Here is a 13,326-nt window from a genome sequence, read left to right on the forward strand (position 1 = left end):
CGCCCCTTGAGGCACCTAAGACCTTGAGACCACAGCTCCCCGCCGCGGCTTCGGCAATAGAGGCTTTGAACACCGACCACTCTGGTTCAATGTCCCCAACCTCCACAGGAATGCCCGAAAAGCTCCGCCGGAGGTGTGAGTTGAAGGCCTCCTCCAGACGTTCCCAGTTCACCCGAAATACACGTTTGGGCTTACCAGGTCTATCCAGAGGCTTCCCACGCAGTGGCGTTTTCTCCTGGAGGCCAAGGGAAGCCAGGCTTCCCCTGTTTTTTCGGATTGTAGTTATAATTTAAATAAAAACACTTTGTTTTGTTTAGATAATTCTCCTTTGCTGTGTGTTGCTGCCGGCCCGTCTCTCCCCCATTCTCATTGAGTATTTTACAAAGAGTGAAACAAACAGCGCACCTCTAGATGTTTTGGTGAAACAGTAGATTGCACTCACTGTTGCGAGAGGAGGCCAGACGAATCTGGCTTCCCTTGGTGAAAAAAAATTGAGGGATTGGCCAATCAGATGAGGCTCACGTGATGCCCCTGCCAACCTGTGATTGGTCAGGGCCATGCCAAGGGAAGCCAGAGGCGGCTGGCTTCCCTTGCCTCACAATCCAATCAAATCGCATCAACTTAGTGTTGCAGTGACGCATCCTAAAACCCGGAAGTAAGCTGCGCTCGGTTTCCCTCGACAAAAAAGCAATGGGATTTCTCCATAGGATTTAGGAAAATAGCTCGAAATAAGGTCAGTGGAAAACGAAACGAGCATTAGATAAATGCAAGTTTTGTTCAGTCGGATAATATCCACATGTCTACCCTACTTTTATAATTTTCGAATCATAAATCTAATCGATAGAAGATAGATAGCGTCACTGCACCACTCTCACCACCGTTAGAAAGTAGCAAGCAACTGAAGCAAGTGCAATTATGGAGGGTGGAGATTTGGAGTATTTCATCAAAAATAATTGTACTAAACTTCCGCTACAGCAGCAACAACAAATACAATCTGATGCCAGGCCAATGCCCAAACTGGAGCTGTGTACAGCGAGGAAAAAAGGAGCGAATCGGACGTAAAACGTTAAAGGTCTCCTGATTTAGTTTGTGAATGAATGCTTATTAGAGTTTCGGCTGGAGAGTGCGTGCGGACCTGTCGGTTAGATAACAGGTGTGTGTAAGTCCTGCATCTGATACAAATGTGTGTAAAATGATACCGGGTACTGTAATCACTCATCTGGTTACGTTATTACATTGACCACCACACCCCCGACCCAAAAGAAAGGACGTATTATTGGCTTCCCCTAATTTTTTCCCCACGCCACGCTACTGTTCCCACGCCACTCGACCCAACTCACCACCAGATGGTGATCAGTTGACAACTCCGCGCCTCTCTTTACCCGAGTGTCCAAAACATACGGCCTCAGGTCCGATACGATAATGAAATCGATCATGGACCTTCTGCCTAGGGTGCTCTGGTACCATGTACACTTATGAGCATCCTTATGTTCGAACATGGTGTTTGTTATGGCCAATCCATGACTAGCACAGAAGTCCAGTAACCACCACTCCGGTTCAGATCAGGGGGGCCGTTCCTCCCAATCACGGCCCTCCAAGTGTCTCCATCATTGCCCACATGTGCGTTGAAGTCTCCCAGCAAGATTAAAGAGTCCCCTTCAGGAGCCCCATACAGGACTCTTTCCAGGGTCTCCAAGAAGGCCGTATACTCCGAACTGCTGTTTGGTGCATAAACACACACAACAGTCAGAGTTTTCCCCCCCCATAACCCGCAGGCGTAGGGAGGCGACCCTCTCGTCCACTGGGGTAAACTCCAACAACGAAGCACCCAACCGGGGACTTGCGAGTATCCCCACACCCGCCCGGCGCCTCACACCTTGAGCAACTCCGGAGAAGAATAGAGTCCAACCCCTATCCAGAAGTAAGGTTCCAGAGCCGACGCTGTGCGTAGAGGTGAGCCCAACCAGATCCAACTGGTAACGCTCCACCTCCCGCACAAGCTCCGGCTCCTTCCCCCCCAGAGAGGTGACGTTCCATGTCTCCAAAGCCAGCTTCTGTCGCCCGGGTTTGGTCCGTCGAGACCCTATGCTTTCACTGCCAGCCTTCTGGCAGCGCACCCGACCCCATCGCTGTTTCCCGTAGGTGGTGGGCCTGCGGGACGGAGAAGCTGAGGTGTTGCCCACGTTGCCTTTTCGGGCTGTGCCCGGCCGGGCTCCGTGGCAAGCCCGGCCACCAGACGCTCGCCGACGAGTCCTCCTTCTGGGCCTGGCTCCAGAAGGGGACCCCGGGCTTCCTCCGGGCCGGGTATCCTCACTTCCTGGTTTTTCTTTCATGAGGTCTTTTGAACCAATCTTAGTCTGGCCCCTTGCCTGAGACCAATTTGCCATGGCCTCTCTGAAGAACCAGCACCTTACCGTGGTAGAGAGGTTTGTGTGCCCTGATGAACCTGGGGGCTGTGTTGTCTGGCTAATTTCCATTTTTATTTAATAAAATATGCTCAACATCTTATTGATTTTGTGTTTAAATGGGATGAACTAGACCCGATGGGTTTTTGCTAGCTCTACCCAAAGCTATTAGCTTAATCCTTAGCCTGTGGCCACGTGTTGCCTTTAAAAAGTGAAATCAGTGAAACTGGAACCCCATCAATGTGTGAAGGAGTCTTGATTAACTAATCAAGACCAATTTTTATAAAAATGATACTAATTAAACCATGTGTTGAGCAAAAATGTGCAACATGTATTATTTCCAAATGAAAATATATATTAGCTATTATATATATTTTTATTTTTTTTGTTTTTGTTTGTGTATATTTCATCCAATCTATTTAAAAAAAGAAAATAAACTTTTATTGATAAATCAAAAACAAAATAATAATATAAGGGATTTTTGTTTGTGTTCTTGTGTGTAAGTCTTAGGTCAAGAGGGCAACAGGAAAAGGGTTGTAAAGTAAACCTATGGCAGAGTTGATCAATGATCCTCACAACGAAACCAAACAAATTATTTCACAATTGTATTCTTATGGAAAGAAACAAACCCTTTATTAGGACAAAGCAATTATCCTAAATTCCAGCTCACTATTCGGATGTTGAAACTTTTAACTTGGAGATCAAAAGCTAATGAGAGTTATAACAGCATCAGAAAGTGTATCCAGAATGATGTTTAGGCTGAATTGCATTGAATCCTGTAAATGGTATGTGACTGACGCAGAGAAATCAAATGTATTTCTTGTCTATGGTTTCTTAACCCAGATTCCTGTAGCGCTCTCATATGTGTGTGTACAATATTGAGTCCACTGCACATGGCCTGGTTAGAGAAAAAATGGGTTTAACAGTTAAAAATCTTTATTAACCCACACTAGTTCTATTTAATTCAAGAATGCATCATCATGACTCAAAAACCTATTAAGATCCTGACCAACCAAACAAAAGATAGCTTCTTATTAACTTTACCACAAGATCCTTCATTAGGAATGTACAGACAAGCTGATTGAGTTTTAATCACTTCACAGAAAGCTCCCTAACAAAGGGGCACAACGGAGTGTGCATGGAAAATAGTGAGGAAGGCTCCCAGGCAGAGGAGGTGCAGTTTAGCCTCCCTGTCCCCAATATGGGGTGGAAGACTAAAGCCGCCCAGCTGTATAGCCCTTGACCTGAACGAACTCCTTAAGCTCCGCTACGGTCACCCCGGATCCACAGGCAACTCGAGTGTACCGACAGAGCGGTCAGTTCGGACACTCTCTTGGCAGAAGTCAGGGCCAGCAGCAACGCTGTTTTTAATGACAGCGCCTTCAGGGAGAAGAGCTCTAGAGGCTCAAATGGTTCTGTGACCAGAGCCTCGAGCACCAACGGCAGGTCCCATTGCGGGGCGGAGGCGTGCACTACTGGGCGCTGCCTCCTGACCCCCTGCAAAAACCGCGACATAAGCGGCTGACTGAAGGCGGACCTGCCACCAAATCCCTCATGACAGAATGAAATGGCTGCTGCATACACTTTAACTGTGGAATAAGCAAGCCCTCTGTCCACCAGTAACTGTAAGTAGGACAGAATAGAGCCCAGCGTACAAGATAAGGGCTCTAGACTTCCCTCTTCACACCATCGCTGGAATCCCAACCACTTTGGCCTGTAACAGGCTGTGGTGGATCCTGCTCTTGCTGCCTGGATAGTCTGGATAACTTCGTCAGACAATCCCCCCTGTCTCAGCCTGTCCCTCTCAGGAGCCAAGCCTGGGGAGGTTGGCCCAGAGAGGGTAATGCCCCTATTGCCCCATTCTCGTGAGACATCACCCCCCAGACCTGAGGAACTGCCCAGGGCTGGCCCAACATCATCTGTGTCACCTCCGCGAACCACAGCGCCACGCAGCGGTCTGGGGCCACTAGGATGACTGACAGATGTTCTCGTCTCACCTCTCCAGGAGGGGGAGAATGAGGCGCAGCGGTGGAAAGGCGTAGAGCAGCTTGGCCATGGCTCGTGTGCAAACGCGTCCACCCCCAAGGGCGGAAAACCACATAGTACAGTGGCTGTTTTTCAGGTTGGCGAACAGGTCCACCTCTGCTTTCCCGAACCAGGCCCAGATCTGCTTCACCACCTCCGGGTGAAGCACCCACTCGTCTGGCAGGGGCCCGCCTCTTGACATGAGGCCGGTCCCCCTATTATCCAGTCCCGGGATGTGGACACAATCTCTGAGGCCCATAACCACAGGTTCTCTGCTGTGGTCAATAAGGCGGCGGAGCAGACTCCGCCCTGCCTGTTGATGTACGCCACTGTGGTGCCGTTATAAACATGTGCTACTCACCAGCACATGTTTGCCCTGTATTACGGGTTTGAAGTGCTGGAGGACCAACCCTACTGCCCGCAGCTCTAGGAGGTTGCTGTGTTGAGTCTCCGTCAGAGCCCATCCTGTCACGGATGCATCTGTGAACACCGTAATGTAAGAGGTCACTCGCCCCAGCGGAGCTCCCCTCTGAAGATGTACTGGGGACCCCCAGTACCGGAGGTTGCCCACCACTGAGGGGGGGATAGTCACCAGACGTTGTTTGTGCCTCTTGGGATCTAAACGAAGGCCGGCAAACCACCTTTGCAGGCAGCGCATATGCAGCAACCCCAGCGGCACCACGGAGTGAGCAGCCGCCATGAGACCCAGAGTCTGCATGATGGTCAAAGCTGTCACCGTTGCCCCCTGTCGCAGTCTGCGAACTGCCCGCAGCAGGGACGCCTGTCTGCTTTCTGACAGGGTGGCGCATAGCCTGCCTGCATCGCGCACCATCCCTAGATACTGCACCTGCTAGTGAGGTATGGGATTGCTCTTCTTCCAATTGACCGCAAAACCCAACTTGGTTAGGTGTAGGATCAATTGGGCTGTGTGAAACATTGCCCATTCCCTGGACCTGGCCATGACTATGAGGTCGTCCAGATAAAAGAAAAACCTCATGCCATGGTCGCGAAGCGGCTGAAGTGCCGTGGCCACACATTTGCTGAACGTGCGTGGGGATAGAGAGTAGCCAAACGGCAGCCTGTTGTGCTCGTAGGCTATCCCCTGGAAGGCAAAACGCAAATACTTTCTGTGTCTTGGAACAATTTCGACATGAAAGTAAGCGTTGGTTGTAAACCAGTCGCCCGGCTGCACCAGCCCCATCTGGAATTTCTTGCAGGCGATGTGCCGATTTAGGCTGCAGAGATCTAGGATGGGTCTGAATTCTCCTGTCTTCTTGGGAACCAGGAAGAACATAGAATAAAGCCCCTTCTCCCTGTGCTGGGGGTGCACAACAGACACCACTTGTTTTTGTAGCAGGGTCTGAATCTCTGCTGAAAGAAAACCTATCACCTCCTGGGATGGTAGATAGAGAGGGATACTGCAAAACTGAAGTGTATAACCCCGTTTCAGCGTCCTGTCCATCCACTCTGTTAGTATACAGCTGTGCTTCCATTCCACATAACATTGTGTTAGGGGATGAGCAATCCGCTGTGGAGCCACAGCTAGGAAGCTGTGGTACTCCCTGGTGGCCCACTCTGCCACCACAGTGGTGGGGGGAGCGGTAACCACCCTACACGTGGTCCTCCGGCGACCCATAGTAGAACTGAAAATTCTCCATGCAGTGCCGGCGGCTAAGTTGTAAGTTGTAAGTTGCTAAGTTGCATCCGGCAGGCATTACAGGAGGAGCGTGTTCAGGCCCCAGACACTCGAAACACAGGCGGTGGGGATCGGCCCCTGTGATTAGGCCAGTGCACGTAGGACAGGGTCGGTGCTCGAGGACTGGTAAGTTTTCCATTCTTTGCTCGATCTTCTTCTCTCTCTTTCGCTCTCTCAGTTGTTTATCCTGCTCGCTGAAGAGAAAAGGATGACAGTCAGGAGGCGAGGCCGCCTTATATAAGGTGGGCTTGCGCGCGCACTCAGGTAGGCCTGCCCCGAGGGCCGGCTACGTTTAAAGATATCTCAGTAGGTGAACGCTCGCATAGTAAGGTCAAGGGGTAGTACCCATAGAGTCCAGTAGAGGGCGGAGCCTGTGAGATATAACAAACTGTTTCGTTCAGTCGACTGGATTAAAGCAGTAAATTATTCAAAACAAAAGCAGATTTTGATAGGGCAGGAAAATAAGCTTTGGGTGCATAATTTAAACTTTAGTGTACCTCTGATGAAACCGAGGCCTTCAGGGCAAAATAAGTAAAAGCTGAACACTTTCTATTCAGATTCACTGTAGAGGTTTATGGTGTTTCCTCCCACTCTGAAATTAATCCGCTTACCACCATGACTAATTAGTGGACACTATTACAACATGCCCCACAGCGCTTCACAATAGACCGCATTAAATTACTTTGTGTGTGTTTGCACCCATGTGTCTTAACTAATGTGTTTGAGTCTTTGTGTGTTTCTTTTTTACATTAAACCATCTCATACAGTACCTTTCTTGTCCTTCCCCAGCAGCACCACCTTTGGTTTGTACATAGGGGGCTCCACCAGGGTGGGCCTCATGTCAGAGATACGAATGTCGTTGGGAGAGCCGCCCATAGAGTCCTGCAGAGAAACAAAACACACAGGGTCACATCAGGTAGCTACAGCACAGACACAAACACAGCCCACTTAGGGGTTAGAATCACCCAAATAAAATATTTAAGGTAACACATTTTCAACCTCATAAATAATATAACCATGACACTTTAGCCTGTTTATATCTGTAAAGCTGGTGTAGTGGAAAGCTTTAAATAATCTAAACCACCGTAGAGGTCACCAGATGTGCTTTGAAATGGAAGGACACAAGGAAGGACACAAATACACACATTTTTGATGTTTACAGTACATGTAACACAATCTAGTACTCTGATCCACGTAGCATCCTACCACTTAACGTTTAATATTTTGTTTAGGTATACAATTTTTCTCATTGTCCGGGTAAATGTAAATCACCTGAAATGAAACACATGAACGTAAAAAACACAAAAACATGAATATGGATTTACAAGGTGAAATAAATATGGTATCATTGTCCCAAGGGTGAAAAAACATCAAATTGAGCACAAAGCCAAAACTATATTGACATGTGCTGTGTGAGTTTGTGCGTATATGTGTGTGTGTGTGTGTGTGTGTGTGTGTGTGTGTGTGTGTGTGTGTGTGTGTGTGTGTGTGTGTGTGTGTGTGTGTGTGTGTGTGTGTGTGTGTGTGTGTGTGTGTGTGTGTGTGTGTGTGTGTGTGTGTGTGTGTGTGTGTGTGTGTGTATGTGTTTGTGTGTGTTTAGCACTCTAGGTGACAAACCTCAGAGCTCTCTGTCAGGTCCTCTTTGTCCTTCCTCTTAGGAATGTCAATGCCAGAGTTATGCATTGATCCCTGATCCATTAGCTGAGACTGAGAGAAGTCCTGCATCTCTCTGTCCATCACCTGGAACACACACACACACACACCACATCATTTGTGCTGCTCTTATACCTTTATGATCACAGGTATCAATCCTACAGACACACTGATGTATGGTGTGGTATGGTGATGTTTTATTTTGTGTGATACAAACAATATTCATTTTTTCAGGATATGCATGAGAAATCATAAAAAAAATGTACATATAACGGGAAAAAAGACGAAACAAAACCTGTGAGGCTTGGAGTGTGTATTTCCTACCTCTTTGGGAGGAAGGGGCCACGGTGGTTCATACTCTTTGCTGAGGTGTGTGTGTTCCATGTTGGTTCCTGCTGATGTGGCAGTGCCTGTGCTCAGCTGGTGCTGGTGCTGGTGCTGGAGTTGGTGCTGATGCTGGTGTTGGTGCCCATGCCCGCCGTGTACACTTTTACCCACTAGGCTTTGCACTGACTTGACCATGTTCTTGAGGTCTTCAGGGTAAGGTGTCGGGTAGCGCTTAAGGTTAATCTCCACCTACACACAAAAAATGTAATATGTGAGGAAACACAGGCAAAATGACACAAAAACACGCAACAAGCGTTTAGTAGATATGGTAGAAAATAAGTGTCTGTGAAACGTCAAAACATTTAAAATAAGACATAAATTCTTGTTGATTGTTATGTTGTGGTAGTTTTTTAAATGTGTCATACTCACATTACGTTACTGACAGATCAATAATGTTTCATACACATATTAAGCTTCTTTAAGTAGGCACTAAACTGAGCATTTCAGACAGAGGGTGAACACATTCAGACGGACAGTATGAGTAAAATAATAGTTTTTTTGTAAACTTAAGGCAGGTAAAAATGTCAGGTATTAACTTTGAAATTAGATTTATATTGTCCCAATTAGGAACAGATATTTTGTTATGTATGGGTATATTTTTTAGTCAAATTCCTTGGATATGCACACATACTTGGCCAGTAAAGCTGACTCTGATTAAACATTTGAACTTTGGCACAAAGATTGTGCCTTTCATGTATTACAAATGGCTCTAAATACTATAAGATCCATAAGCTTTAGTGTTGGAAATATGAGATGTAGCATCAGAGATAAAGAAACACCACAGTTGCCAAATTGATCCAAATCTATTTAAGAATCTGAGAGTGAATTAATAAAACAGTTGGGGGTGCTTCAGCTGCCAGCCGGTTAACGCTGGCTTTGCAGAACTTGAATATAAAGCCCTGATGCCTCATGTAACCCCCCCTGCTCCGATACTTCACAGAGAGAAAGACGGTCAGACAGACAGAAACACAGAGAAAGAGAGCTGACCTTGACCTTCCCAGAGTTGTCTTCCTCTTCTTTCTTGTCATCAAAGTCAAAGGCCACAGTCATCCTCTGCTGCCTCTGCTCCTCCCACAGGATGGGATTAAAGCTGTCACTGTCCGACTGGTAATCTGGAAGCACGACCAACAACACACACCAAGGACAGGGTTAAAACCGTTGTCAAACATGTGTCTGCAGATTGTTAGACACACACTTACTTCCACATTCAGCTCAAACGTATATTTACAAACCCACAAATTACACACATTTAGGCCCATAGCTTCAGAGCACATGCTGCAATGTATTATTGTTGTAATATTGCTATAGTGTGATAAAAACAAATCATTCTCTGGCCTTTTGTTTCATGTCTATCCACACACATAGACATACAGACACACAGTTTGTACCCTCATCGTGTCGCGGTTGCTGAGGAAACATGTAGTTGGTCAAAACCTTCTGTTTGGTTTCAGGGTGGGCTTCTGTCTGCAGCGGGATCAGAGCCTTGGACTGCAAACACAGACACATACAGAAGTAGACACTTTACCTAATATTCATAAAGGGGAGACACAAATTAGAATTGTGTATTCAATGAGTTGAATAAATTGTCAAATGCCTCTTTAATTTGCATGATCGACTCATAAAACACATTGACTGACATCGATTAAAATAGTAATGCGATAATATAAAATAGTAATGCGATAATATATTATCGCATATATATATATAGCAAATCAAACTACATTAATGTATTGCTGTTTTGGTATATGAATGAAAGAAAACCATTCATTAAACTTTAACACATTCTGCTGGTTCATTTGAATAAAAAAGCAACATTTGCATACTTGAGTGCCAACTTTAAGCAAAAGACTGAACAAACTTTCCTTGATTGCATTTGAATTTCAAATGTTGTTATTTCTAGAGCTGTTTAAAAAAGATTGACTTAGATTTCAAATGATCTGACTTTGATGTAACTATAAATGTCATATGAAATGTTAATATTCATAGTAGTTATAACAAAATAATATAGAACAATAACGCTTCATACTTAATGCACACCACTGACTGCATCATACAGTAGAGTGAGATTGTTATCGGCAGTATTTCTGCGTACAGTTAAATGCAGTAAATTATTTAATAAAGCACGTCATCAACTCATCATTGGGCCTCAGAAAACTAAACATGGCCGGCCAAAAATAAAGATAAAGGGAACAGTAAAGATAATTCTGCTAAAGGTAATACCCAACCCTTCCTGCAGATGTTTAACTTCAAATGTTTTCCTTGGAGATAAAGGAATAATGCACTTGCAACAGAGGAAGGAGACATTGGGTTTGCATCACAGGCGTTTATAATCAATATGATAAAACGGAAGAATTCATAGATGAATACCTCTTACAAATAGTCTGAGTCCACATAGGGCCTGGTTAACTTATATAAAAACTGAAGCTGTGTGTGTTTGTGCTGCATACTGTACTTGTTAGCATGTACACTCTCTCCTGGTGAAATGATGAGGAAGAGATACCTGATTGTCAGAGAGCCAGAGAGCTGCCAGGTCCTTCAGCTTGGTAAAGGTAAACGGTAGATTCTTTAACCTGAGAGAGAGACACAGAAAAGGAGGGAGGGCGGACAGGGGGAGAAAGAAAAGAGAGATGTTTCTTGTGCCCACGCACTGTACAGCCTGCAGAACACGTAACCATGGCAACACACTCACCATCCCCATGGAAACTGCAGGCCGTGAGAAGAGCTACATAATCAAAACGGCCATTGAGAAAATGTTGTGTGTGTGTGTGTACCTGTTATCACTCAGGTTAAGGACTCTTAGTTTAGTCATCTGTCCAATCTCATCAGGAAGAAACTCCAGTTTGTTGGAACGCATTGACATTACCGTCACGTTCTTACAGTTACCGATCTGAGACACACACACACACACACACACACACACACAAACACAAACACATCAACTAACTATCAGATCACAATACGATTAAGTCTATTACTGAATACACACCTTAGAACAAGCGACATTACATTTACAGTTTTAAGTACTAGAGATGTACTGGATCAATGGTTGGGTCTTTAAAATGTCTGAACATCTGTAAAAGTAGCAAACTAAATAGAATCTTTAATTGCTATTTGACCAACTGTAGAGAATCACATACATACTTAAATTATGTTCATAGAAATAAATAAAAAACAGTACATTTCCATAATTGATACTCTCTTTCGTGCACTGAGGATGTGTAAAGGTTCATTATACAGTATGTTGATTCCTCCTACCTCCCGGGGCAGCTCTATGAGGAAGTTCTCGTCAGCAGCAAACGTCCTCAGGTTGTGCAGGTAGCCGATAGTGGGAGGCAACGACTCCAACTCATTACAACTACAGTCAAACTCCTCCAAAAGAGACAGACTGGAGGAAAGGAACAGAGGCAGAGAGGAAGAGATACAGAGAAAATGACAGAGAAAAGAACATTATTCTGCAATATCTCAGCTGAAACCTTACACAACTTACTCAGGTATTATTAGATAAGGATAGTGCTACTCTTTTTTCATATTTCCAACAAATCCTGTGAAAAGACTTAACCAAGAATGGATTCATCCAACTGTCAAGTATTGTCCGTGTAGATAAAGCCAGAGTCCAAAAGTCATTGAAAACACATCAATGAGCCACAAGTTGCACTGAATCAAATGTTCCTTTATGAGATATTCCCACAAACACCAGCCTGTGGTGTAAAATATTGAAAATATATCTATATCTGTTTGAGGAAACTTCAGACCTTTTATATAATAATAAGATTTAAAGCAGGTCTTTAGTATGAGTTAATGGGCTGAGGACTACAGACAGGATATTGAGAGAAGGACTTACACATTGTTGGTTTGTTTCATTTTATGCGATTTGTTGACAATAAGAAACATTTAGAATGAATCCAATCACATCCTGTTACATGTCATGATACATAAAAGCTTTACATTAGAAGGAGAGAGTGATGGGAGAAGGAAAAGATCATCCGTTGAAGAATAGGTTAATAAATTGCGTCACAACCAACCAAATCCATCTTTGTCACTTGTAATTCGGTCTGAATTGTTGACCCCCTATCATTCCCCCTCCCCCAATTTATCACCTATTGATGTCTAAAATTCTTCAACATGGATCTCAACTTCTTCACACCACCAAGATTCACAGTAACATGATCAGCGGCAGGCCCTCTACAGGACCCCCTGACCCCCCCTTGACTGCCATCAGTGGCCTAGCAGCCCGCTAACAGCAGGCTAATGCTAATGAGACAACACTTTTACATTAATGTACTGTCACTGTTAACATTGCATTAGTCTGCCATTATTATCCCCAGTGGACCTGGACCATCTGGGCCACCATACGGGCCGACGGGAGAGTCGGGGGGAGGTTCACATCCTACTTTAAGATGTATGCCTTGTTTATTATGTTCTCCTCAGCATTGTTTGTATTCCTACCTCAAATAATGAAAATGCCTCCTGCTACTCCCACAAAAACAAACAGCTAAGTGTACCAAATATAATATTTAATTTGGCTACTATCTGACCCCAAGCTCTATAAATCTACCCATTAGGAAACATAGTTGCTCAGTGGGTTGCCACAAGGTCACTTTTAGACACACTCGTTTAATATCCTTCTTTCTGTAGGATAAATGCTTTTGTTTAGGTTTTCACAAGGTGATAGGGTTACTCAGCAAGAAACTTACAGTCATACTTCACCCCCAAAATAAACATGGGATGTATATAAATTATTCATCCTGTGTTACCCTTACATTTATGAAGAAAACTCGAGTTTTTCTCGCATACCTCCATGGTGATCAAAGTATCCATGAACTTAGGTAAAGCGGGGCTGCATTAAAAAACAGCAAATCTATATGAACACATTCAGTTGCAACTTCACATCCAAATCCGGGTCTAATGTATCTAGTCAAATGCTCTCTACTTCCAAAGCACATGCTTTTCTGCTCAAATCTTTTAATTTATAAGCTGAGACTTTGTGTTAGTATTTAAGCAGTGTTGCTGTTGTTGAACATGGACCCCACTTACTTTAATCAATAAAGAATGCTCTCATTCTTTGATTCTATGTTCACTGTGGAGGCATGCGGGACGTTTTCTTCAGGAATTCATGGTAATACAGGGTTAATCGTTTGTACAGAAAGTGTTATTTTGGGG

General features: G+C 44.7%; 1 protein-coding gene across 19 annotated transcripts in view; it reads right to left on the minus strand.

Moving 5' to 3' along the window:
• The window catches only part of lrrc7 (leucine rich repeat containing 7), a 133,888-nt gene that overhangs the window by 23,192 nt on the left and 97,370 nt on the right, over window positions 1-13,326 (minus strand). For 17 of the 19 annotated variants that reach the window (XM_034210120.1, XM_034210134.1, XM_034210118.1 and 14 more), the window contains 8 exons: window positions 11,422-11,551; window positions 10,938-11,053; window positions 10,667-10,736; window positions 9,555-9,654; window positions 9,154-9,278; window positions 8,104-8,355; window positions 7,744-7,866; window positions 6,897-7,008 (listed from right to left, as the gene is read on the minus strand). In XM_034210120.1, coding sequence (XP_034066011.1) covers window positions 6,897-7,008; window positions 7,744-7,866; window positions 8,104-8,355; window positions 9,154-9,278; window positions 9,555-9,654; window positions 10,667-10,736; window positions 10,938-11,053; window positions 11,422-11,551 — 1,028 coding nt within the window. The remainder of the gene's footprint in view (window positions 1-6,896; window positions 7,009-7,743; window positions 7,867-8,103; window positions 8,356-9,153; window positions 9,279-9,554; window positions 9,655-10,666; window positions 10,737-10,937; window positions 11,054-11,421; window positions 11,552-13,326) is intronic. The other 2 variants (XM_034210119.1, XM_034210116.1) reach the window with 1 other exon arrangement.

Source organism: Gymnodraco acuticeps, unplaced genomic scaffold (genome assembly GCF_902827175.1).
Source record: "Gymnodraco acuticeps unplaced genomic scaffold, fGymAcu1.1, whole genome shotgun sequence".
Lineage (NCBI taxonomy): Eukaryota > Metazoa > Chordata > Actinopteri > Perciformes > Bathydraconidae > Gymnodraco > Gymnodraco acuticeps.